Consider the following 25,728-nt stretch of genomic DNA (forward strand, 5'->3'; position numbering starts at 1 on the left):
ATCACTCTAAGTATAGAAAGATCATTTTTAAATCATTTCATCATATTTTTTTTAATTTTGATGAATTAGATTAATTTTTTTAATTTAAGTTTTCTTGGGTTAATTTGAGTGCATATGTATTTTCTATTAGTTTGTTCATCTTATTTGAAGTACCTTACCCCCCCAATTTTTGTCTCCAAGTATTGTCCCAGTCCAGCATACTGGACAAAACTGGATGCCCTGATCTTGCAACAACCCTCAAAATGAGTTTCATGTTCCATCTTCGGGCCTCACCTTCTTGGATCATTGGATGAAGAAGAGAACGAAGCTTCTCTTCTCTAATAGGAGATCAAACATTAAGAGAGCGACCAAGAACAATGTCGAGAAACCAAGTGTTTTCTTGTAAGAGGAGTGGAGGCATGCATAGAGCTTTATGAGGAAGCATTGAGGTGCATTTCAATAACAAGCAACGACAAATGCTTTAAGACTATGGAAGTGAGGAGAGTCCCACTTTTGCTGCTTGAGAGGAAAATCCTCCTTTATTTCTTGCTTCATAAGTTTCTATTTTACTATTCTCCTTTATTTAATCTTATTTGGTTTTAAACTATATTGTTTCCTTTAATCTAAAATTTTTATTATTTTTTAATTTCATTTTAGAGGGAGGTTGTTGGGAATGAATGGCCAACAAAACAAGAGTATGATTACGGGTATAGAGCCCCCCATCTACAATCATGGGCTTGGATGTTTATGCGAGGTGTGTGTTTGAGAATGAGTCCTTTTTGGGGACTCGTGCTAATGAGGTAAATAACACATAAGCCCTTCTCTTGTCTATATATTGTCTTTTATTATTTTCCCTTCATTGCCTTTTGCAATGTCAACAACCAACCATATTGTCCACCAAACTTTGGTGTAGATGGAAATCCAAATCCTTCATGTCCCTGAATATTCACATTGATGTTCAAAGGATCAACAATAAACTCCACATCCAACATTGCGATTATAGAGCCTATCAGACTAAGGATGTTTATCACAATAAGATTTAAAAAAAAAATAGAGATAGAGTAGTAGCTAAGTGATGAGGCACAACAACCAATAGACTTGCTCGAAACATGTGTTGAATGTAGGGTATGATAGGAAAAAACCTCAATAACTTTTGATGAATCATGGTACCTTGCAAATCACTTTGGACATTGAGTTTCATCTTTATGAGCACCCCAAAATAGCACACAATCACTGACACATGGATGTATACATCCGTAATCCATGCCAAGTGCCGTCAATACTCTCCTAGCATGCAGCCTAGTGCTTGGCATCTTGTTGTCCCAAGGAAGCATCTTCCTCATGAGCCTACAAAGAGTTTGAGAGAATTTTAAATATTATTTGTAAAGGGTATCGTATGTCAAAATTATGAATTGCTAACCAAAAACTCTAAGGGCTCACTGAAAGAGGCTTATAACACTAGCGGAGGGCGTGTAATTCCAAAATGGGAAAACCCAGAAATTTTGCTGCAAAAGAGGAAATCCCCGCCTTATCTGCGGGAAATTCTGGATAGCCAGGAGGCACGGGGAATGGGCTGGTGTGGTGGGTGCAGCTGTGCTGCATGCACCCTTTTCCCTGGACTTTGGTGACATAATTCTTCTCTCTGTTTTAGCCCGAATAGGTTGCATGAAGGCTGTTTGGTTTTTGGGATTTGTAAAGGGAACCGATCGCTGGTGTTGCCCTCTTCCAAGTATCTGGGCGCGCTGGAGAGGCTAGCCAGCGGTCGCGCCACCTTCTTCAGAGCTTTCTCCTACCAGTAGAGAGGACTGGACACCTCCTTGGTATATTGTTGCAGGATAACATTTTGGAAGAACTGTATCAGTTGTGGGGCCTTTGTCTCTCTAAGCAGCAACCGAAAGTTGGATGCATGGCCGAGTCCAGTCAACTCTGTTTCATCAAACAGTAGACCATTATTATCTGGTCCATGTTCTCTAGTATTCAACGCTTATGCTCAGAGCGGTTTAGTGTTGAGAAGCAGAAAGCTATGGACAAGTATGCCTGTTCAAATGGGGAGGCGATCTTCGAAAATTGCAACCAGAAAGGTAATTGAGGAGGAGAGCTTTGCTTTGGATGTGCATGAGAATACGTGGAGATTGAACGGGCTGTAGCATACAGGTTTAGGCGCAATCCTGCAGGTAGCTCAGAAAGGAAGGAGCTGCTGTGGAATTCTGTGTGGAAATGGAATGGCCTGTAAGATGGTCTATAGGAAAGGCAGGCCAATTTTTGTAAAGATGAAATCGTCATGAAGCTGTATACAGAAAACCGTCTCAGTGCTATGAGAGAGAACTGCATGAAGACATGGAGATGCAGGCACAGCGTGTAGAGGAACCCACCTGTGAGTGATCTGAGGATAGCAGCAATGTGAAATTCTACGTGAAGGAGAAATGTCTTGTGGGAGAATTCGGACAGTAGTTTGAAGACCATTAATGCATCATGAAGACAGACAAGTGGAAGATTATATGAGAAGACCGCCTATTGAGGATAAAGATGGAGAGCTGCAGCATGTCTTGAGGTCATAATAAACTGTTGTTTTTCTTTGGGTTTTGGGATTTGTGAAGACATGGTATATGTCATGCCTATGTTGGCTATGATGTATGTGTGTTGCCTAAGTGTGGTATGTCATGACAACAGGCTGTGATGTTTTTAGTTTTGGTTATAGATATGTGAACAAGGTGCCTTGATGGTTTTTGGTGAAGCCTATTTGTAATTGGTATTTGATTTATGATGGTTCTAGCTTTTGCTGGTGATACCCCTTGAAGTTCAACCACTACTCTCACAGCCAGACACCCAGTGTGTTCCCGGCTAGACCGCACACGTCATGACATCTTTGGTGAACCCGACGTGAAACAGCTGGGGTGAGAGTAGAAGGGGAATCATGGGTGATCAACAGGAGCAGCAAGGATTTCGTCCGGACGTCAACACCATGCAGATGTTTCAGGCGTTTGTGCTCTACATGCAACAGCAACAGGCAGTCGAAAGAAGGCTGGGTGAAGTGGGAAAACAAAGGTAATGTTATCTGATTTGAATGCTGGATGAAAAACGATATGATATCTGGAATGTATGGATACATGCAAGATGACATACAAATCAAGATGATGCTTGAGGAAAATTAGAGCAAATAGTATGTGCATCTATGTGCCTATGTGTGTGGATACAAACATGTATATATGTGCATATGTGTGTGTGTGTATATATGTACATGTATGTACACGCACACGTACGCTTATGTGTGCATGCATTCTATGTATATGTGTGTGTACACTCAAGTGTGTGCATGCATGTTGTGTACTTGTATGTGTATGTGCAAGTGTGTGTGCAAGTTTGTGTGTGCAAGTATGCACGTGTGTATATATGTGCGTCATGTGTACGTGTGTGGGTGTGTGTGCACACATGTGTATGTGGGTGATTAGACGCACGTCGATTTTATGTGCACACATGTGAGTGTGTGTCACTTTGTGTGCATACGTAGTCGTGTGTGTGTATGCAAGTGTATCACTATGTGCATGTATGCTTGCATGTGTCTATTTATATATGTGTATGTGTGTGCATGAGTGTGTTGGAGTGCGTGTGTCTATGTGTGTGTGCATGCACGAGTGTGTGTGCATCTCTGTTTGTGTGTGTACAAGCACATGAGCATAAATGTGTGTGTCATGTGTACGTGTGTTGGTGTATGTGCATGCACATGCATGTGGGCAATTGGGTGTGTGTCAATTCTATGTGCATGCATGTGAGTGCATGTGACTTTGTGTGCATACACAGTTGTGTGTGTGTCTATGTGTGTGTGTGTACATGTGGATATGCAAGTGTACAACTATGTGTGTACATGTGGATATGCAAGTGTACAACTATGTGTGTATATGCTGCTTGAGTGTCTATACGTGTACATGTGTGTCTAAATGAGTGTGTGTGTGTGCATGTGTGGTGTGTGTGCATCGATATCTGTGTGTATGTGTGTGTGCATGTGTGGTGTGTGTGCATCGATATCTGTGTGTATGTGTGTAAGGGTACATGTGTGTATGTGTTTGTGTGCATGTATGTAGAATTTTTGTTAAGAATAAATATTTTCCAAAACTAAAAATGGTTATTACTTTTGTTTATTTTTCATTGATGGAGATGTGTGGTGAGGTGTGCTCACTTAGTATATCCTCAAATAGATGCACCTTACATATAATGATGGGGTGTTCCAATTTTTTAACAATGATAGAGAGAAAGCGAGATACATTTTCATCATATAAGTGACCTCCTTACAACATTATCCCCTCTTTACACTAAAATTTTAATTTGAAATGGGAATGAAGCTTGTCCTTCACTCTTTAACTCTCCCTTCTTACATGTGGTAAAATGAGATGGCCACATAGTGACACATGGGTGAATGTTGTGGCAAGGACAAAAATAGTGAGAATAATAAAGTAGAGATATTAACCTTAAAGTTACTTGGAATTTTTTTGAGACGCTTTGAGATTTGAATTTTAATATCTATCAAGCCATGTATCACTTTGTGAACTCAAAACCCAGACAATGCAAACAATCTCTTGTATATTAATTATGTGTGGTAATTGTCTTCCGTAATGCCTAGTTTCACATGCTAGCAACGTATAGAAATTTAGTGTCCTATATATTTAGCTTTGTTAATTAGATATGCTTTCTCACATTGTTGTTTTGATCCAATCAACAATTGGATAGCCTCGGCCAATTCTCTCGGTGCTGTCTCACCACACCACAACCTAACCTTGTACTATGCAGTGCCTATAGCACAACCTTATAATTGACTTGACATGTGTTAAAAAAAACTTTCCAGATTATCTCATTCGAAAAATTCTAATGGAGATGCTTCTATAACACGACGAACTTCCGTCGATATTCTTAACTATTGTTCAACACATATTACAAACACCCCCCAATTTCCTTCTTTGACTACTTCCTCTAGCCCAATTCCCTTCTTCAGCTAATTTGCCTACTAATCATTCATGGGAACGTGGGAATTTTCCATACCCAATGCTACCCACATTCCTTAATCCACCATCCAATTTCCTACATGCCCAATCAATTCATCAAGGATTAAAGACTCCACTGCCACATGATTGTCCCTATTGATCTAGGGCTCTAGTTAGAAATAGTAGTTTTCGATCCTATCAATAAGTTCCCTTTAAATTCCATCTCAACTAGTGTGGCTAAAAACTTGTCCTAATGTCTAGTCTCTAGATCACACCACATTCAATCTCACAATGGTCTTATTTTAAACAAGGTGTTCACGTGCTTCTTTACATATGCAAGGCTAGCTCACTCACATTGTAATAAACATGACTCACAGCGCTCTACGCGACATGCATCTAACTAACTAATGCTACATGGATCAAAAGAATGGAGATCTAATACCATTTCAATGGAAGTGGCAAACTTGGCACTACATGTCAAGCCACAAACATCAGCCATGGTGCTAGTCTAACCTTGTTAAATAGCTCACTACATTTGGGCCTACATCGTGCACTATGTAATGCTCTTTTACCTAGGGTGCGACCTAATCAACTTAAAAAGTTATTTGGACCCAATTATCTTGTGTAGAAAATTCTAATGGAGATTCTTCTATAACAAAATGAACTTTCATTAACATGCTTAGTTGTTGTTGGCTGCATATAATGGACATCCAACCAATTTCCTTCTTGACTACTTTCTTTGGATTTCTTAGCACAACTTCCTTCTTGACTAGATCTCTTTAGGAAAATTTTACTTCTTCAGGTAGTTTTCCTACTAATCATTCATGGGCACTTGGGCATTTTCCAAAACCTAAGTCTACCCATTACTTAATCCACCACCAAATTTCCTTGCATGGAAAACCAATACATTAAGGTTTAAACCAAGGAAAACATTGGGGGACATTTTTATCCCCAAGGCCATTTTAGAAGGGTATTTCATATTGTCAAGCTATCTCACCAAACACTTTGATAAAAAATCACCGAAGATTTTCTAGGTTTTAGTGGGTTTTAGAGACAAATTCACCAAAAGTACACTCACTACTAAAAGTTTTTAGCATATAAGATTAAAAAAATCCAGAGCTTCGCCCAAGTTTCTAAAATTTTAGGCTCATATATAAAAACATTCACCAACCCATTTATACACATTAGCCCTTTTGTAAAATCCCCTAATGTATTAGGTCTTATGCATAATGCATAAGCCCTAATGCATTTGGGCTTATGCATAATTTATAATCCCTTCATGTATTAGGTCTTTTGCATAATCCATAATCCGTAATGCATTTGAGCTTATGCATTATGCATAAGCATAATCCCCATGCTCATTAGGACCTATGAATTCTGCATAGTACGTCTGCGTGTAAGTTAATGCATGGGGATTGTGCTTGATGCATTTGCTTAATGTTTACATCATGCATTGTGTATAATGTAATAATATTTGCATTACTATAATGCTAATGCATTCCCAATAAAGCATTAGCATAGGACATTATAGCTAATTCAACATGTATTAACACTAATGCATCTTGTAGTAGGGCTAATGCATAATACCATAAGAAATTAGGGATTTATTTATTAAGCCCTAATGAATAAGGGCTATTGCATTGAATCTAATGCATTAGGACCAATGTAATAGTGGTGATGTCCCTTTAAAAATATATTTTAAAAAATAAAAAATAAAAAAATAAGTTTTTAAATTAAAATAATAGATTAAAGTTGAGCATCTACCTTGAAATAGCTGAAGATGATAAGTTGCAAAACCACAAAAAAATGTTGGTTCAATAACTTAAATTAAAGAAGAAATAACCTTAACCTAATACAAAAAATGAAAGGTATTAGCAAAATAAGAGAATGAGAAAAGAAAGGGATAAGGGAGAGAGCATGTAGATAGAGAGCTTAAACATCAACATAGAAAGAAAGCAAGAAGGAAGCATAAAAAACTAAAAAGAAAGAACATTGTCAAAGAGAAACATAACAAAACAAAAGGTAAAACTATAAAAACAATGTATAAAATGTCATATTTTGCTGCACGTGGCAACACATGGTTTAAAAAACCTAGTGTCACTATAAGCACCACTTAACATCGCTTTAGAGACACTATAGTGGTGAAACATAAAGCGCCACTAAAGAGTTGAAAAAATGCACCGCTAAGCCTACATTAGTTTATAATGTTGAGGAAGGATTTTACTAATTAAAAGAATAAGTGGATACCTTAGATAATATGAAAAGTTGAGTTGGTTGGGAGAAATTTAAATTCCGAGATATAAACGCATACCCAAACCTAATCCTACCCCCGAGCAAGGCTTAATGGTCGCGCACAAGAAGAAAGTCCTAATGTGGTCCTAGTTAATAATGCATTGTCTATTAAAAAATGTATATTAATTTAGTTCAAATCTGTGAGAGAAAATAGAAAAAATGGTGCCTCGCGCCTCTTTGAATCAACCTTTCTATTTAGGATTACTCCTCTTTGTTGCTATTATTTTTCTTTTTTGTGGGTGCATATTCACTCTTTGCTATTAATTAGTTTTTTTTGTGGGTGCATATTCACTCTTTGCTATTATTATTATTTTTGGGTGCATATTCACTCTTTGCTATTAATTAAATTTTATTTGTGGGTGCATATTTGTGGGTGCATATTTAGATTTCCATTATAACCTTATTAATTGTATGGTTAACAATACAATACAACCTTCAATTACAAATAAGAAATTAGAAACTATAGCTTGAAGGGTTTTTTTCCAAAAAATATAATTTAATAATTTACACTTTCAAAAGAAGGAGAAATTCATGTAAAAATGAAAGTTTAATAAAAAGAGGCACTTCAATTACATCCGAAAAGAAGATGTGAACAAAGACATTTTTTAAAAAAGGCGGTGTAATTACATCTAGAAAGAAGCAAATGCTGATCCTAAACAAAACATGCTTCTTCTTCAGTAAGACCCACAAATTTACATATTTCAGGAGAGAGTGGGACAAATTCATCACGATCCACAATAGCTTTTTTGAATTTATATTCTCTCTCCTATACAGATAAGATGAACTCTAATCATTCGCTGAGTTGGGCTGCTGATCATCGTCTACAAGATGATTGGATTTGATCTACTTCCTGGTGCATTATTGTTATCTCGGAGTCCATCAGCATCTTCATTATCTTTCTCATCATAATCTCCGCTTCCTCTTCCATTGAAGGGGTCACAATATCTTGTCGGTGCAATATCTTGAAAGAAAATTTCTTCTATATCAATACATTGAGTTAGATGTGGGAGTTTCATCACTTTCCACATTGCTCCTGACCTTTTCTTACTCATTCCAGAGCCAGTTTTTGTAATAATCCAAGAGGCTGCGGGGTAGTACTTTCCAGTGCAAATCATTTTCAAGAGAGTGGTTTGTAAAGATGCACCTAGTTTATTGGCTATATAATTATCCAGATAGACGTATGCTCTTTCAAAAAGATCGACAGATGATGATAAGAAAACTTTATTCTCTAAGTCCCCTTGGCCATATAAGGCATATACTTGACGTCCTCTAGTAATTTCTTTAGCTAATATGTTGCGCGAGAAAAATTTAAAGTGTGGTTTATGCAAATCTTTCATGCAATAAAACACCATGCCTTCTAGGGTATGCATCTTAATTTGTCTGAGATCTCTACACATAACTAATGCACCCTCAGGCTTGAATAAATGCCATCCTAAATATCTCTTTATGGTTTTTCCTATGCTTATCATGGTGGATGGTGCCATCATCAAACTAGCTACCATTTGAAAATGCAAGTGAGTTAAGGTTCCTCCTTTTTCAAGTGCGAAGAGACCTTTTAAACATTCCATCCTTAAAAATTCCTCCAAGGTATCCCGGCAAGACAAGTGAAAATCTCTATTGCCTGTTACAATTGTAACGGATACTTCAAATAGCCTTGTTTTTTTCTTTGGTGTGTATGGAAGGTTCTGATTCCGCATTCTTCTCGCTTTGCATCGGTTTTTTCCCTTTAGTGTCTACTTTGCTTTAACCTTCAAGAAATAATAGAAATTGAGAAACTGTGAAGGATTATAATATTCAAAGGGCAATTCACATTTTGCAATCAAAAATAAAATTAAAGTTGTGGTTTAAAATCTTATTATTATTTTTTGGATTAAAACACAATTTGTTAACTTTAATAGCATAACCAATTTTAATCAAAAAACAAAAGTTTGCATACTGTTGTATCATCATATACAAATTAAAATATTTAAATTTTAATTAAATATAAATTTAATTTATATTTAAATATTTATTTATCTTTATTAATTAGTTGAATCAAAATTATAATGAATCACTTAAATCAAACTTGTATTACAATTACAAAAGTAACAACGTTATTAATTAGTTGAATCAAAAATTGTATTAAATTAGTTAAATCAAATTTGTATTACAATAAAAAAAGTTAAAAAAAATTCTACAAGTAAAAAAATATTATTTAAATATCTATTTATAATATACAAATTCTTTAATTAGGCTAGTATAAAACAATGGCCAAAATAATATTTAGATAGACTATTAAAGAATGAATAAGTTTAACAATTTATTGATTTTATATATTTAAATTTATAGTACTGTAAAAAACTTTAGAAAATGAAATAGACTACAAACATTTAAAAATTTTAAAGAAGAAATAATAATCTCAAGGAGAAAAAGTTTTGAATTTAATTCATATATATATATGTATTTTTTTTAGGCGTCAATAATTTGTCACTGTAAATCATGAAAACTAAAGTAATAAAAGTGAAACCTGCAATACAAAAGCTGCAATAAATCTACTTAAAAAAATTAATTAAAAGTAACATGCTTAAATTAGCTTAATTAATAGATAAGAGCAAGCCAAAAACTGCGAACAAGAAATACAAATAGGAATATTTATTATATAAGGAAATTCAAAAAAGTACATTTTCGGCTATGTATGCCTTCTTACATATCGTCATGTAAGGATGAATTCATCTGACACAAATTTGCCAAAAAAATGTACATCACGGCTTATTTTATATACGAAGACAACATGATATATATTAGTCAAAAAATAAAATTACAACGCAAAAAAGATTTGGCTTGCATATATATTTCATGTTTGGGCTTCGTATTTATCATCATGAAAGTAAGACAAACACTATAACAGAAATGAAAAAAAAAAAGGCAACATGCATGCAAGAATATATAACCAAAAAAAAAGTTTTGTAGAAAAAAAAAGAGGGAAATTTGTTATTAGAAGAGTGCGCTTCAGTTTTCACTGCACAGAGGCTATGCATAGTATAGGTTCCTTTCGGAGGCGTCTCGACTCGAGGACATGCTCTTGGAATTGTGGAAGTGCTAGGTTCTGTTTCATGACAGAGCAATGGTGAAGTACATGGACCAACATGCTGATCATGAACGAATTAGCAAGGATGAAGATGGACAACGATCAACCTTCATGATATTAGTGATATCATGAAAAGGTTTCCTCCTCAGTGGCATCACAACCACAGGATGTAGAGGGTGAAAACAAAATCTATTCAACTGAATTGAGAACACTGACCCAGGTTCATTAAATACTATAGAGAATGAATCACCATGACATGCTAAGCATTCCAGAACCAGACCATATCGGAGAGTGCCAATAATGTAGAGACATGAAATGAATTCAAGAAGAAAATATAGCGGTGCACATTACAGGCCATGCATCTTGACAAATGGCAAATCTCATACGATTATACGAGAAGCACCAAACATCCACAAAAGAATGCAGTCCAATGAGCAGGAACCGAAAGCCATCCAGAAGCACATGCAAATCCATAGGAACAACAAAACACAAATAGCATGTTAGACCAAATAAAGGAATATATGAGGAGCATCGAATATCCACAAAAAAGGAAATCCAACGAGCAGGAATCGCAAGCCATCCAGAAGCACGTGCAAATCAATGGCAGGAAGAAAACTCGCAAAGCAATGAACATGTAGTATAACAAAAGGAAATCCAAGGAGCTGATATCGAAAGCTATCCAGAAACACGTCCATGTTCATGGAAAATATCAAACGAATACACGAGAAGCTCCAAAGATCCACATAAGAATGAAATCCAAGGAGCGGAAGTGGAAGCCATCCACATGCTAGACACATGGCAAAAATGCAAAGTTCATAAGAAACGACCCGGATAACATGTTAGACCTTAGAAAACAACGCACGTGGCAAAAAAGATCAATTCAAAATAAAAATAGATATATGCAAAAAATGTTGTGGGTGCATATTTAGGCTTACGCCTCTTTGGACTAGTTCTTCTCAATCTCAAGCGAAAAGTGGTGTTGTCAGACTCCACTTTCGTGCCACGTACCTACTACTCTCGTGGTTGGAAGATCGCTTTGTTTACACAAACAAGCATGCATTTTTTGGGGCTTGTTTTTATACATTATGGGACATAATCTAAACCTCATTCCCACCCTCTCAAATGACACCTAAGTATGGTACCTTATCTAAGGGTGGTAAAATGTGTTTGTCTCTTGTGTGTTTTTTCCCTATTGGCCTTAGGATTAAGATCCTCTAGCAGTTATCATTTTTATCATCCATAGGTGCCTACTCGTAGGTGCTCTTATCAGCCCATTGGTGATGCTGCCAAGGAAGCTCCTCAATGGGTTTGGACCTAGGAACTTCTTGTCCTAGATAAAAAGCTTTACCACTTGTATTATCACCTCATTGGTCCTAGAGCCTCCTCAAATTGACCTTCCAATATGGACCTTCTAGTATGTTTCAAAGAAGGGTTTTAAGACGAGATCCTAAAGGCTAAAGTAGTTAAGTAGGTGTTCTTTACAAAGAAAGGGCTGTGGATAATATCCTCCGAGGATGTACTTTAAGGAAGACCTACATATGACATGAGTTTAAAGGGTATTAAAAAATACTTTTTCGGTGAATTTTGACTTTAAAAAATAATCCTTTTTTATTATAAACTTACGAGGGTTTTTTTAATGCCATGTAAATCCACCTTATGTAAATAGATTTCTCTAATTTCTTCTCAGAATCTTGGTTTCAAAAGCCTCTCCTAATGAGCGTATGTAGCACACTTACATATTCTTTAGTGAATCCCTCGAGATTTTATCTAATTATACTTGGCTTACCAAAATTTTGAAGTGTTGTCCCCACTCAGAGGCTTATTTAGAGTCCTTAGTTATAAGAGGTTTCTACAAGAGGTTGTCCTAGGTCCAACATGGCCTCATGGAACATTTATTGTAGAAACCTTTATTGTCATTATTTTGGTATTGGTATAATTTTTACTGGTTTTGAATGAGAATATCATCCCATCTTAAGTTCTTAGGGAACAAAATAGTATTTGGGGGTACAAATATAGAAGTTGGTTGTACGCCCCCATCCTGCTTCCCATGAATGCCCTCCTTCCTATTTCGTATCATCCATGGACTTCTTGAAGGTTGATGTATGCCTTTTGAAGACAACTTTGATGATGAGGCAGATGGGATGAATAACACTCTGGAATTATAGGAATGTTGACATCAAGCCGTAAGGGTGGTAAGGGACTCTCATAAGACTGAATTGGGCTTATTGGTTCTTCCTTTCGGAGGACATGTGGGAAGTTTTCGATGGGGATCGAGATGTGCTACTCGAGGGGTGGTGGTATGGGTGTAATAAAAGGTGATGTGGGTTTAATAGGTGGTGGTGTGATTGTAATAGATATCATAAAAGGTCATGTGGAACCTAGTTAGGGTGGTGGTGTACTACAACAAACGAAGAGTACAGTCACGTGAAGAGAAAAAATTTCAAAGGATCTCAAAATGGAAAAAACATTCACGCAGCTATATGCACGGTAACCAGCATGCATCTATAGCTGTGCGAATAACTACGCTAAAATAATCATGCTTATACTAGCTGGGCTTACAACAACACATAGTCATGCACATAGCTGGGCTCACAATAGCACGTATAGCTGCGTACTGTTTGCAAAAAAACAAACGGGGATAGAATGGGTGAGATATACAGGGACATGTACTTTTGATCCACTCCCAAGTGTTCGCTTTGTTATGGTGCTTGTGGTACCTATTCTCCCGAGATGTTGAGGGTGACATGTTACCCTTTCCTACAAAACATTTCAACATGCATGAGACGCAAATAGCGGCGCAAATAGCCACGTAAAACCTGCAAGATCGCAAATTCACCCATGGCCCCTCTCTCACTTCCATCTCTCCATAGTTTGCATGTCTATGTTCTCATTCTCTTGTAGTGAGAGGAAATGCTCAACACTGGTCACGTGCACTAGCCACGAGCGCACCGCACTGAAGTTGGCGAAACGGGAAAGTTCAGACAACTTGGTAAAATTAAATCATCATCATATATTGGGAGACTATCAGAGGGATGGCATTGTGTAAACTTCAAAGGCCCATGTGCGCCTACTCTCTCGTCTCATCCAGTGTCCACGACCACATCAAAAATCCACCCCAAAAATAAATAAATTGTGCTCAACGACGTAGTCAAAAATAAAGTTTTTTTTCTAATGCAAAATTGCTTCCGTTAAATAGATTTTCTAACTAAAGTTTCAAATTTTTGAATGTGGAAATTGAAAATTACAATCATTTCTTCTTCAATTGAGTTGGTTAATTTACACTTTAAAAAAGGGTGTTTTATTGACATGGTCACGATTGGTCCATCCACTCTTTTTCTTTTTTAAATTTTCTAGGGTCCCATTGCTGCTCATGTTTTGGTTAGTATATATTTGTTTAATTTTTTTGACTAATATTTTATACTTTATTGATCAATTTTAATCCCATTGCTTACTCATGTTTTGGTTGGTATGCACTTGTTTAAGTTTTTGAATAATGTTACGATACTTTTCATGTTTACATGCAACATAACTTAATTAATGCTATTTGGATACTTGTAGTTCAAGACGTTGGTGTCGCTCAATGCATTAGAAGTAGAAGCAAGTTTTACATTGGAGGAGTCTACTTGGATTAAGTAAGTACTTAGCTTATTGGCATTTTGAATTTAGTATTTTAATCTATATATTGAACCTAAAACCATGGTTTTAAAATTATGTTTGTGTGTAAGCAAAGTAATTTATATTATACATATTCTATTGTGTATAATGTGACATATTCAATGTCATTTTAAAAAAATTTAGTAAAACATAATAGTCATGAGTACATAACTCTAATTTATAATTTATGTTTAATGTGTGCATTTTGTAGAGAAAAATGAGCCATCTCACACTATTTCTAATACTAGGTGTTCCACAACCTCAAAACAAGTCAAGAGAAGAGACAATGCATAATCTGTTTGGCACGCCAACTTCTAGTAATGTTGAGACAGATGATTTTGAAATTAAAATCAATGTAGATGATGTGAATGATGATTTGGAAATGTTTGGTGTGATGCCTAATAGTTCATTGTCATCTAACAAAGTAGATAAGTAAGAAAATTCAAACAAAAAGATTTGTCATCAAAAATTCAGGAAAGAGTGGGAGTCAAATTTCACCTTCCTAAAAATGATTGTGTATGGAAAGGAGAGTGTATGGTGTGAAAAATATGAAGTAAAGGGACCTTGGGGAAAGAGAAAAGGATGTACAAAGGCTTCATCTTGGTGCTACTGAGAAGCACATGCGCTCAAAAGAACACAAATTTTTCACATAAAGCGGTGTAGTGAAAATGCCACTAAAATGCCTCAGCATGTTGTTGTTATGAAGGATAGGAGCAAAAATAGAGTCATAATTTGCATGAAATTAATGTACTTTGTTGCCAAGAAAAACTTAGCAATTATGAAGTATAGAAATTTGTGCAATTTAACCTATGCACTGGAGGTTGATGCGATGCCATGCAGAAAGGATTATTCTTCATACACCAATACGATGGCAGGTAAAGAGTTTGTGTTTTCTATATCCAAATATTTGGAAGATTTACAACTTAACAACTCTTAGGAAGTCCTTTTTACGTTGATAGAGCACTAGAAAAGTATCTTATTGCTTGGAAGAGGCATGTGCAGCGTGGAATTTGCAAAGTCAGTCATGCTTGATGATGGATGTGCTCAAACAAAATTCAATGCAATCATGGATGTGTTAAATGTTAAAGGACCATATTTGCAACATTTAGTGGGTATATCCACAAATGGTGATAGTTCTATGCTTGGTTGCCATGATGGATTGGTTGCAATGTTGACGTGTAATTCCTCATCTCATAAGTGTGCATTGTGTATGACATAGAGAATCTTTAACAGTGCTTGATACCTCAAAATCTATTCTTGCCTTATCATACATTAATAAGATTGCTAATAAAATTTACTCATGGATTGATGCATCTCGTTTGAGGCGGCACAAAGATTTTCAACACCTTCATCTTGTTGAATGAATATTCAAATTTTGTAGGTTTTACATATACATGGTCTGAGATGGTTAGCTAGAGGAAGTGTCATGGTTAGACTGGTAAAATTGATGCCAGCTATCTTGGGATTTGGGAAGGAGGGAGCTCCCACTTGGTATGACAAATTGTGAATATACTGTTGGAGATATATATAGGATGATGCTATACATAGCTTCACGAGCCATACGTCCCCTCTATATATGCGTACCTCATGTATGAGTCTATACACTTTTGGGGTTTGCACATCTGGCATCTGTTGTCTCTCTTCCGCTCTTCTTGCCCTCTCTCCCTCTTCTTCGAACATCTTCCAACATGGTATCAGAGCGAGCTATGCATCAATCTTTGCTTCCCTCTTCTCTCTATGGAAAGCTCTGCTTCCTTCAATTGTTGAGGACAACGTATCAAGGCATAGAACCAGGCGTTCGGGTATCGATCCCAAGACGGAAAGAGATTATACTTAGCTGAATATAAGCGACAGTGTTAATAGAGGGAAAATTTGATGCTCTCTGTAGGATGTGTCTCTTACTCCTTCCTTAACATGAAGATGAAAGCGAGCTGCCCAGGTATATGCTCTCTGAAGGATGTGTCTCTTACTCCTTCCTTAACATGAAGATGAAAGCGAGCTGCCCACGTATGCCTCCCCTGAAACTACTTTCTCTCTTTTCTTTATCTTGTGTGTATTTCTTTGATTGTTTCTATGATATGCGGGAGAATTTAGGTTGCCTGGCTCGAATTGTGCTTTATCGAACATCCATGATCATTTTTTGGGTCGAATTCTTTGCTTTCATCATGCTTTCCGGCACTGGAATAGCTCTGGACAGCTCTGGATCGCTCCCCTTCGCGAACTTCCCACAATATGATTAGCGCCAGAAGCATGTACCGTAAGTGCAATACAGTACGCCATATGTAGGAAGGGACTTGAGAAAAATAGAATCTTTCCTCGTAACCAGAAGGATGATCCTCCCTCCTACTGGCTGCTTCAAATCCAATTCTTTAGTTCTGTTGTTCCACCGTCCAGATATCTGACTTGATTTGGCACCACGACGTGTTTGCACAACACCTCTCTGCTAATGCTTATGATAGGAGCCTTGTTGATATGATATTTTTATATATTATGTCCACCATAGCAACATATTGAAACGGATTCGTGGAGCACTATGAAAGCGGGACCCACAGGCCACACGAGGGGCTATGGTTGCAAGACCTTTACGCAACTCTTTTCTTGCAGTGCTTCTGGAATTACACACTAACATACACCTTTTGCGGTCCTCCAATTACAACCAATGGAGCCTAGGCAGCAATAACATGTTGTAATAATTAGGTGACAGAATCTTTGCGATGCTAATGATATTTGAACTAGGACACCGGATGGGCAAGCTCTACGCTTTAGGTGTGGCAGACCAGAGAGCTACAAGTTTAGAAAGTGGAACGATGTGTTGGGGATGTTTTCCCATTGCTTTAGCTTCTATTCCAATAGTTTTGTTTTGAGGTAGCTTCTAAGCTTCTTCTTGGAGGTGTTTCGTGGTCTCATATGTACAATAAAGGTGTTCCAATAACTTTGCTTTAGAGTAGTTTCTATGCTCGTGTTTCGTGGTCATGTATGTACCATGCAGCAAATCTCTCTTTTATCCAAAAGTCGTGTATTAGTACTGGCCATCCCCTTCAGGTTTTTCTCCAAATAACTCTCAAGACTCCATAAGCCACGAGCAATAGCCGGGGAAAACTTCTGTCGTGCTATAAAGCTATACATATGAGTCGGCCATAAAAGGATAATTTCCTTGATAGTTTGTCATGGATATGGTGATATTTAGATAATCCCATGTGCATTGTGTCTGATTTATACATGTAAGGATGAGTAGAGACTGTTACAAGTAGTTGTGAACACCACAACTCATAGCTTCAATATGTTGCATGTGATACCATACATGTATGAATGCTCAGTCCACTTTGTCCTAGGATGAAATAGTTACGAGAACCGCTTCCTTTACATGACAAAAACTTTCTAGTTGTTTTTTTCTTGGGTGCAAGCAATCGTGCAGATCAAAGGTAGTTGAATCGGAATAGTGAACAAGCCAATTACTAAAGCCGAATTGGAAGTGCCCAACTCTGTTAACGACACCATACATCTCAAAGTCGAGCAATTGTTCTTCGTGCAATTGCTCTGAATCTCCAAACGGTTGTCATGCATATCAGACAACAACCAACGTCTAGAACTGGTCTTCTACAAGATGCCGCCACGTGCCTTTCCTATATGTTTCTGCCAAGCATAGTCTAATCACTTCATAAGGCTAGACTAATCATAGAGTGCAAATTTGTTGTCAATCATTGCTCATTTCCTTTTGAATGCCACACATAGCTTTTGCTTTTCTAAAGTGATGAATAACTTTTACCATAAAGCCTACACCAAGTCCATAAACATGGCATTGTTACCTTTTGGCCATACATAGCTTTCCGTATAAATTATATATAGCTTTAGAGGATAGCATTCGTAACCAAGACCAACGAGAAGCTCAAGTAGTACTTGAGGAAGGATTGAGAGGGTGCACTACAAGGAAAAGCAACCGTAGGCACGTTTTCTGGGGTGTATTCCAGTGCTTATACCGGCGTCTCATCCCTGTCGATGCTTTTTCCCTAAACCTGTTTATTTTGGCTAAGTGCCCATAAAGCACCGGATTAAACCGTCGGAAGGCGGTTAGGCTATAGTAGTGGTAGTAGGTCACAACAAGAGGAATTCACATTCATATAATTTTAAGGGAGAAGATAATTCGAAAGGTAGACAATAAAAAAAATCACATCCACGAATTGCCCTTGCATATCAAGCACACCAATGGCACTAGCAAGTGATCCCATTATGAAGAGAGGATAAGGAGAGAGAAACAAAAAAAAAGGGAGTCTTCCATATCATTTCCATCTATATACATTGTGGGATCAATTTATATACATTGTCTTAGATGACAGAATCATAAAGAATGTGATGTCAACAATAAGGTGGTCGAACAAAGAACAAACATACTCATGATGCATTGCTTAATCCATGGAGAATTTTTTTAAAAAAAAAGAATAAGCATACCTTCAATACATCACCTCAATACATATACACGACTTCCGAGACAAATCATGTACCTCACTCCTAGTTGGAATTCAAAGATCCAAGGTCATGGTACTTATGAAAGTTTCATCTTCAATATTAAGAGGTAAATTTATTTACTCCATAGGACCTTATGTTATGCTCCTGAGAACATGCGGGTCTGATATCACTTTATGCTATGAAATGTATGCAAATTTGCTTAAATTCGTGGATGAATCAAATGCAGTGTATGTAGGTTTTTCATCAATATTGCCTTTATTACTCATGATAATGTTTTATTTATTCATTTCACTTTTCCTAATAATACTCCTTCATATTTCGCTAACAAGTTTGTCTTAGGGTTGCTCTAAGCGTAGACTCCTACTATGGAAAAGAACTTCACAATTGTTATGTAGTCTCCCGATACATCTCCCCAATAGGGGGGCTCATCATCTACACACTATGACTAGCCCACAGGAGACCCATTCCATCATTCGATCCCACACCTCCTACCATACACCGTGGAGGTGGATGGTGCCCTCGTGATGATGGATGCAATAGGAAAGCAAGTCATGAATCGTATTCATGTACTTGCGAACCTGGAGTTCATGAACTCCTTCAAAAAGTGGAAAGCACAAGATGAATTCTCTAAGGAATATGTTTTTATTTATGTGCTTAAGTCAGAGTTCCCCGTGCCACATGCGAGTCTATGCTTCTCTGAGGAGTGGATGAAGCGGCGCATCAAGCTTATCCCCTCTAATAGGAGAGCAAATATCAAGAGAGCAGTGAGAAATAATTTGGAGAAGCCTAGCGTGTGTACGGCCGAGGGGTGGAGGCACGCACGCAGTTTCCTGAGAAAGCACCCAGGTGCTTTTCAACAACAAGCAGCGAGACGAGTGCTTCCCGACTACGGAAGCGAGGGGCTTTGTACTTTGGCTCCTGCACAAAATCCTCCTTTCTTGCTCGTTTCGTAAGTATCATTTCTTCTGTCCTTTCATTTCGTTTTGTACTATATTATTTTATTCAAACAATTGTATATTTTCTCAATTGTTTTTTATAGAGGGAGGTTGTTGGGTGTGACCCAACAAAGGAGGAATATAGAGCCCCCCGTCTGCAATTGTGGGCGTGGATGCGTATGCAAGGTGTACGCTTGGATGAGTCCGTCTTGGGGACTCAAGCTGATGAGGTAATGTGTTGTCTAAACCATTCTCTTTTCTACCTCTAATTATATTTTAATGTTCTTGCTTACCTTACGCTTGATGGCATGTATGCAAGATGAAGGGGAAGAAGAAGAGGAGGATCCAAATTATCAGCGTGAAGCAAGTGACAAATACGAGGAATCGGATGATGAAGATCACTCGGAATCCGATGAGGATTCTAGTTAGACACCCACCTCTTCATTGTAAAAACTTTATGGATATATGGCCAAAGGCCCAACAATTTCTGAAATATAATAACTTTTTGGGCTCAATTGCATTCTCCACAATGTATGTGTTTCTTATATTTGTGTTTTGGTTACAAATCTCAATTTGTGACTCTATTTTTTTTTAAAGAGTTAGGGCATACTGTGGTGTCCTTTACAGACTCCCCAATGTGTGCCAGCTCTTTTTTTGTTGTGCAGAGCATTCGCTACTCTCTGAACAAAATATCGCTACAATTTTCGCTGCTTAGCAGAGCGAACCCGTTGCAGAAAAAATAGCAGTGTTTCTAGTAGCAAAAATGGCCCGACACCTAGCTGCCCTTCTAGTTATAAAAACGCTGCTATTTTCGCTGCTAGACTCTCATTCTCTTGCAGTGATACCAAAGTCTGAGGATGCACCTAGAAGCGAGAGGGGGGAATGTTAACCGGAAGACCACACTCGTATACATCAACAAGCACACACACTTGCATCTATGACAAGCTTAATGGACATGTGCATTAGTCACAAGTGGAGATGAGCCGTCTAGAATGAGCCAATAGTATATACAAGCAGTGCAGAGTCACTAAATGATGTACACACATAATGGACACCACCTTAAAGATCCTTGTCCACCCTCACTTATGTGTGGTCCGCCTAAGCGAGAATTAATAACTAGCTCCAATCATTTTACTTCATATATAATCCAAGTGAAAGAGTGAGCATCCATTTAATGTGTGCTTTGACTAGCCTAGATAAGGTTAGATAATAAATGGGCACCCAATGAGTTCTTAGGTGTGGATACCCAAACTTATAACTCCTTTGTTTATAAGTGAATTTCTCTAAATGAGAAAGGGGCATTCCCTTTAGTGTTGATTGAGAGTGTGCTCTTTCTCCTAGCTCTCTATCCCTTCCTCTTACTGTTTGGTAGTACTTGTGTGCTAGTGAGCGTGTGTAAGTGGGAGACAGAGAGAGAGAGAGAGAGAGAGAGAGAGAGAGAGGGCTATTGTTTTTCATGGTGGAGCATGGTCGTACAACACTTGGGAGTTCCAAGCTCTACGTGGTCAACTCTTGTGGTAACAATGGGAGGCGGATCTTCTCAAGTGCTAGCCAAAATCTTTGTAGCTTTCTCTTCTACAAGATGGCAGATAAGCAACCATGTTCACAATGAGAGGTGAAAGGTAAGTGAGTGTGATAGGTTTGGGCTTTCCATAACCCAATAATATCCAAGGTCTTGATCTCATAGTTGGTCCACATGCATGAATCCACCGATCCTACTCATGTTCTTAGGTAATACTTGAATCTCCTTCTTGAACACGTAGTGACATAACCTCATAAGCGTATCTCATCACTTGCTATAAATAAAGTAGGACCTTACACGTTCTAAGACTAATGAATGATAATTAACTAAAAGTAGTAGGACATTAGCTTTCACAATAATACATTATTGACAATATTCCTTGTACTCTGATTCTCATAAATATTTATTAAAAAAACTAGCAATACATTTGGAAGGATGGTGTCCTATTGTGGTAATTTCTAAGGTGTGTGTTCGGTACTTTTGCCACAAAAAGGGGTATTCCACCTTCCATAAAAAAGAGACATATGAGATGTAAAAGAATCTATCAAAAATGAGATGCATTACTTTCAAAAATCTATCACTTCTCTATGAATGTACAAGTGCCACGTACAAGGTGCTAAATGACAATTAACTAAAAGTAACAAGACATTAGTTCTCACAATAATACAATATTAACAATATTCCTTGTACTCCTATTCTAATAATATATATATATATATATATATAAACTAGCAATACATTTGGGAGGGTGGTGCCCTCTTGTGGTAATTCCTTGGTATGTTTTTGGTGTTTTCCACAAAAAAGAGGTATTGCACCTTCGAGAAAAAAGAGACACATGAGATGTAAAAGAACATCACACTGCTTTTATGAATCTCTTATTTTTCTATGACTGTACAAGTGGCACATGCAAGATGCTAACTAAAAGCAAGAGGAGAGTAGTTTTCACAATAATATAAAAAATATTTTTTAGAAAATTAGCAATACATTTGGAAGGGTAGTGCCCTTTTGTGGTAATTTCCATGGTATGTGTTCAGTGCCTGCCACAAAGAGAGGTATTCCACCTTCCAGCACATGAGATGTAAAAGAAAAACATCACGTTACTTTCAAAAATCTATCAGTTTTCTATGCCTGCATAAGTGGCACGTGCAAGGTGCTACAGACAACCAACACACTACATAATACATATATAAGTCCCTTCATCGTTGCTTACCATCTCGGTGATGGCTCAGGGTTGATGGTTGTCTGGGCGATGGTGCTCAGGACGAGGGGCTATTGTCCACTGCCCAAACTGGTTCTTAACGAGGCCCTTGTTTCTTTCTTGCCACCAGGCTGATGGCAAAAATAGGTCGCGCACGAGAAAGTCAGTTGACTTGTTTACCAACGCAGGGTCTCGGTCAAACACCGAGGCAAACTTTTGCCCAAAGCCCTGGAAGCCATCCAACACGTGAAGGTAGACCTCAAGGTTGTGGTGGAGATTAAGATTTCGTGTAGAAAAGAAGGCAGGCTTCTGGAGCTGCGGTGAAACATGACTATCGATGCGGAGTTCTTGGCCCACGTGGAAATAGGCCCATGGCCACATGTCGAGGAGGAACCCGAAGCCTGCAGCCGCAATAACGCCTGATAGCCCTCTTTCATTCACCCAGAATCCAGGTATCTTAGGCACTGTGTCATGCACATTGACCACCCTCAACACCTTCAACCCCACCTGCTCTACTCTCTGCTTGAAGGCCCAGTTGCCCACCCTAGGCCCTGCAAAAGAGAACACTGTTACCATGGGCCGCTGCCTAGATCCGCCGCTCAGCTCACCTATATTGTTGGCAGATATGTCGTAGCCACTCAACAGAGCCAGTGCCGCCCCAAGACTGTGCCCTGTTATGGTTATGCTCACCTCCTCCGCTTCATACGTCTTCAAAAGCCTCGTGAGCTCCCGTGCCAGCTGCTCCCTGGCGCTCGTCTCATTGAACTTGGACCCCGCCTTCTTGGAAGTGTACAAGCTCAGGAAACCTTTTTCCACCCTCAGCTTTCTCTGGCCAGGCTCAAAGTCCGGACAGATCTGAACATCCGTGAGATTTGCCACCCATTCTGTCTGCATCACTGTGCCCCTCCATGCGACGACGATGTCTCTCCTACCTAGCCGTTTCGTCTCTTTGTCGGTGGTCACCGCCACGTAGCCAATCCAGTTGGAGTCTCCGCTCCATCGCTCCGATGCATCCCTCTCTGAAACGAGGAGGAACTTGGGCAGCTGGATGTCCAAAGTGGCGAAGAGGTAGCGGGTCACCTCATAACCGCAGTCCTCCTTGTCGACCTTTTCAAGAAGATGGCGGGGGCCATATTTACTGCTGCCACAGTAAGTTGAGTGAGTCTCAAAGTCGAACGCATCGTAGTTAACCTGCGCGAGCTCACCATAGCGGATGATCTCAGCGCGGAGGGTTGGATCGATCCAGGCTTTGCTATTAATGCTAACGGGAGGGGGCTCCAGTACAGAGCTCATATTAGCGGCTGAGATGATGGTAATGGGCGATCGAAGTAGCAGCTTGTAATGCACAAGGGGGGGCAGAGGTCGCGCAAAGCTGTGCAGCAAGCTTTTCACTGGATCCGGTGATTAGACGAGAGATGCACAAAACTTATATAGCCAAGAAAAGCCACGTGATTTATTTCTCGAGGCAGGAAAGCCCACAAGAACAGCATAGGTAGTTCTCTCGTCGATCACACACACACATACACAGATTCGTGTTGCGTGAACGCATCTTTTATTTAATTCTCTTATAAGGCTTGCCTTACGACGTTAAATTCCTCCCCCTTGCGTCTATTTAATGATCAGCACGCCACCTCAGCATGCGAGCTCCCAGTATGGCGGGATCCTCTTGAGATGGATCTCTCTCTTCTCGGAGGTTAATGATAATATTAACCATAGAATTACTAAGGAAAGCTTTTAAGACACGTAGCTCTAACTTAAGCCATAACAACACATACTTTGGCAAGGTTAAGGTAAGCTCTTAACTTGGACAGTAGTCAAACATATTTTAAATTAGTAGGTTAAAAATAGATCAAGTTTGGCCCCACAATTAAACACTCTAAACAGACTTGTATATATAAAACTAGTAGGTCTGTTTGTTGAAGTAAGTCTATTAATTCTAGTGGGGTTAATTTTCTGTTCTCCCCTTTTTCTCTTCTTGTCATGACTACTACAAGCTCAAAGTTTTCGCACATGCCATTGGTGGTGCATTTGAAGACCCCTCCAGAATTTCTCTTTTGTAACAATGTGTGGGAACTTCACATGGGCCTTCATAGGTTTGGTCTAGTAATGCATGTCATACAGTTGATCCATTCCAAACATTAGCTTCCTGCACATGCCCTTTAGAAGGTGGTGATATCTTTTTTGTTAATCCCTATGATTTGTAAACTCTCTCTCTCTCTCTCTCTCTCTCTCATAAATGAGTGGCTCAAAACCACCCTCTCTCTTGTGCACACATGGCTAACATAGCCCTCTCTCTTATGCACACACGGTCAGCTCAATACACAAACTCTCTCTCTCTCTCTCTCACTCTCTCTCACTCATATTTTCTTTGTTTTTCTCCCTCCCTATGTCTCTCTTTGCCTCCAAAATCTCAAAGCACACAAAGGGATTTGCACCTTTGTTAGCAAAATCATTCTCTAAGAATCACATGAGGGCATCTACGCCTTAGGTGGAGATGGAAATCATACATGGAGATGAGGCCCTTTGGGGGATGCAATGCAAGCATTGCACTACTCATGCATAGGGTTTGAACCATGGTCCATTCGTTTGGGTAAGGTAAAGTGGCCCAGGTTAGATGACTTGGGCTAAAGCCTGCTAACACTTTTCACACACCTTTAGATTTGAACTTTTAAATCTATCAATCCATGCAACGCTTTGTGAACTCAAAACATAGACAATTCAATAAATCTCTTGTAGATCAATTATGCCTAGTTTCACATGGCAGCACATCAAATTTTAGTGCCTTATATATTTATCTTTCTTAATTAGATATGCTTTCTTGCATTATTGTTTTGATCGAAACAATAATTGGATAGCCTCGGCCAATTTTCTCGGTGTTCTCACCACACCAGAACCGAATCTTGCCCTATATAGTGCCCTTTTGATGCCTACGACAACCTTATAAATCAACTTGACAACTTTAAAATAGTCAAGATTATCTTGTCTGAAAAATTCTAATGGAGATGCTTCTATAACACGATGACCTTCCATCAAGATGCTTAATTGTTGTTCTCTACATATTATGAACACCCCACCAATTCGCTTCTTTGACTACTTTCTCTACCCTCATTCCCTTCTTCTCATAGTATGAGATGTGCATATGTATGAACACTACTTATACTATAAATATGTATGTCTATCAGTTGTGTGTGTTTATTTATATATTGCAAACACTTGGAGTACACCCCTTTATGTATTAAAGCCTTAATGAAGGCGGCTCTCATGTTATCCTTATGTGTGTATCGACTTTGTGTGTGCACGCATATAGTATGTGTGTCACAATAAATCCCATGTGCGTGTGTAGCATCATGTGTGCTTTTGCTTGCATGCATTTATGTGTATACACGTGTATGTATCTCTATATGCACGCTTTCAAGAGAGTGTGTGTGCATCTATGTGCATCTGTGTGTGGATGCATGCACGTACATGCGTGCATGTGTGTGTGTACATATATATGTGTGTGCACGTGCATGTGCACTTATGTGTACATGTACGTGCATGCATACATGCACGTGTGTGTGTGCATGGGTATTTGTGTGTTTTGTGCATGTGAGTTTGTGTGTATGTGTCAAGTGCACATGTGTGTCTACACACAGGTCTATGTG

At 38.5% G+C, this 25,728-nt stretch overlaps 1 protein-coding gene across 1 annotated transcript; it reads right to left on the reverse strand.

The window, feature by feature from the left end:
* Positions 1–21,876: 21,876 nt before the first annotated feature.
* LOC147609526 (phospholipase A1-Igamma1, chloroplastic-like) lies at positions 21,877–23,391 on the reverse strand. The gene has a single exon (XM_086787879.1). The coding sequence runs from the start codon at positions 23,375–23,377 to the stop codon at positions 22,112–22,114; it is 1,266 nt and encodes a 421-aa protein (XP_086644005.1). The 5' UTR covers positions 23,378–23,391; the 3' UTR covers positions 21,877–22,111.
* Positions 23,392–25,728: the final 2,337 nt, after the last annotated feature.

This window comes from Cibotium barometz, chromosome 51 (assembly GCF_041138505.1).
Source record: "Cibotium barometz isolate CiBa-2024 chromosome 51, ASM4113850v1, whole genome shotgun sequence".
NCBI lineage: Eukaryota > Viridiplantae > Streptophyta > Polypodiopsida > Cyatheales > Cibotiaceae > Cibotium > Cibotium barometz.

Excerpts from the sequence above, each read along its gene's own strand:
- LOC147609526 (XM_086787879.1), bottom strand. The coding sequence starts at position 23,377 with ATGAGCTCTGTACTGGAGCCCCCTCCCGTTAGCATTAATAGCAAAGCC.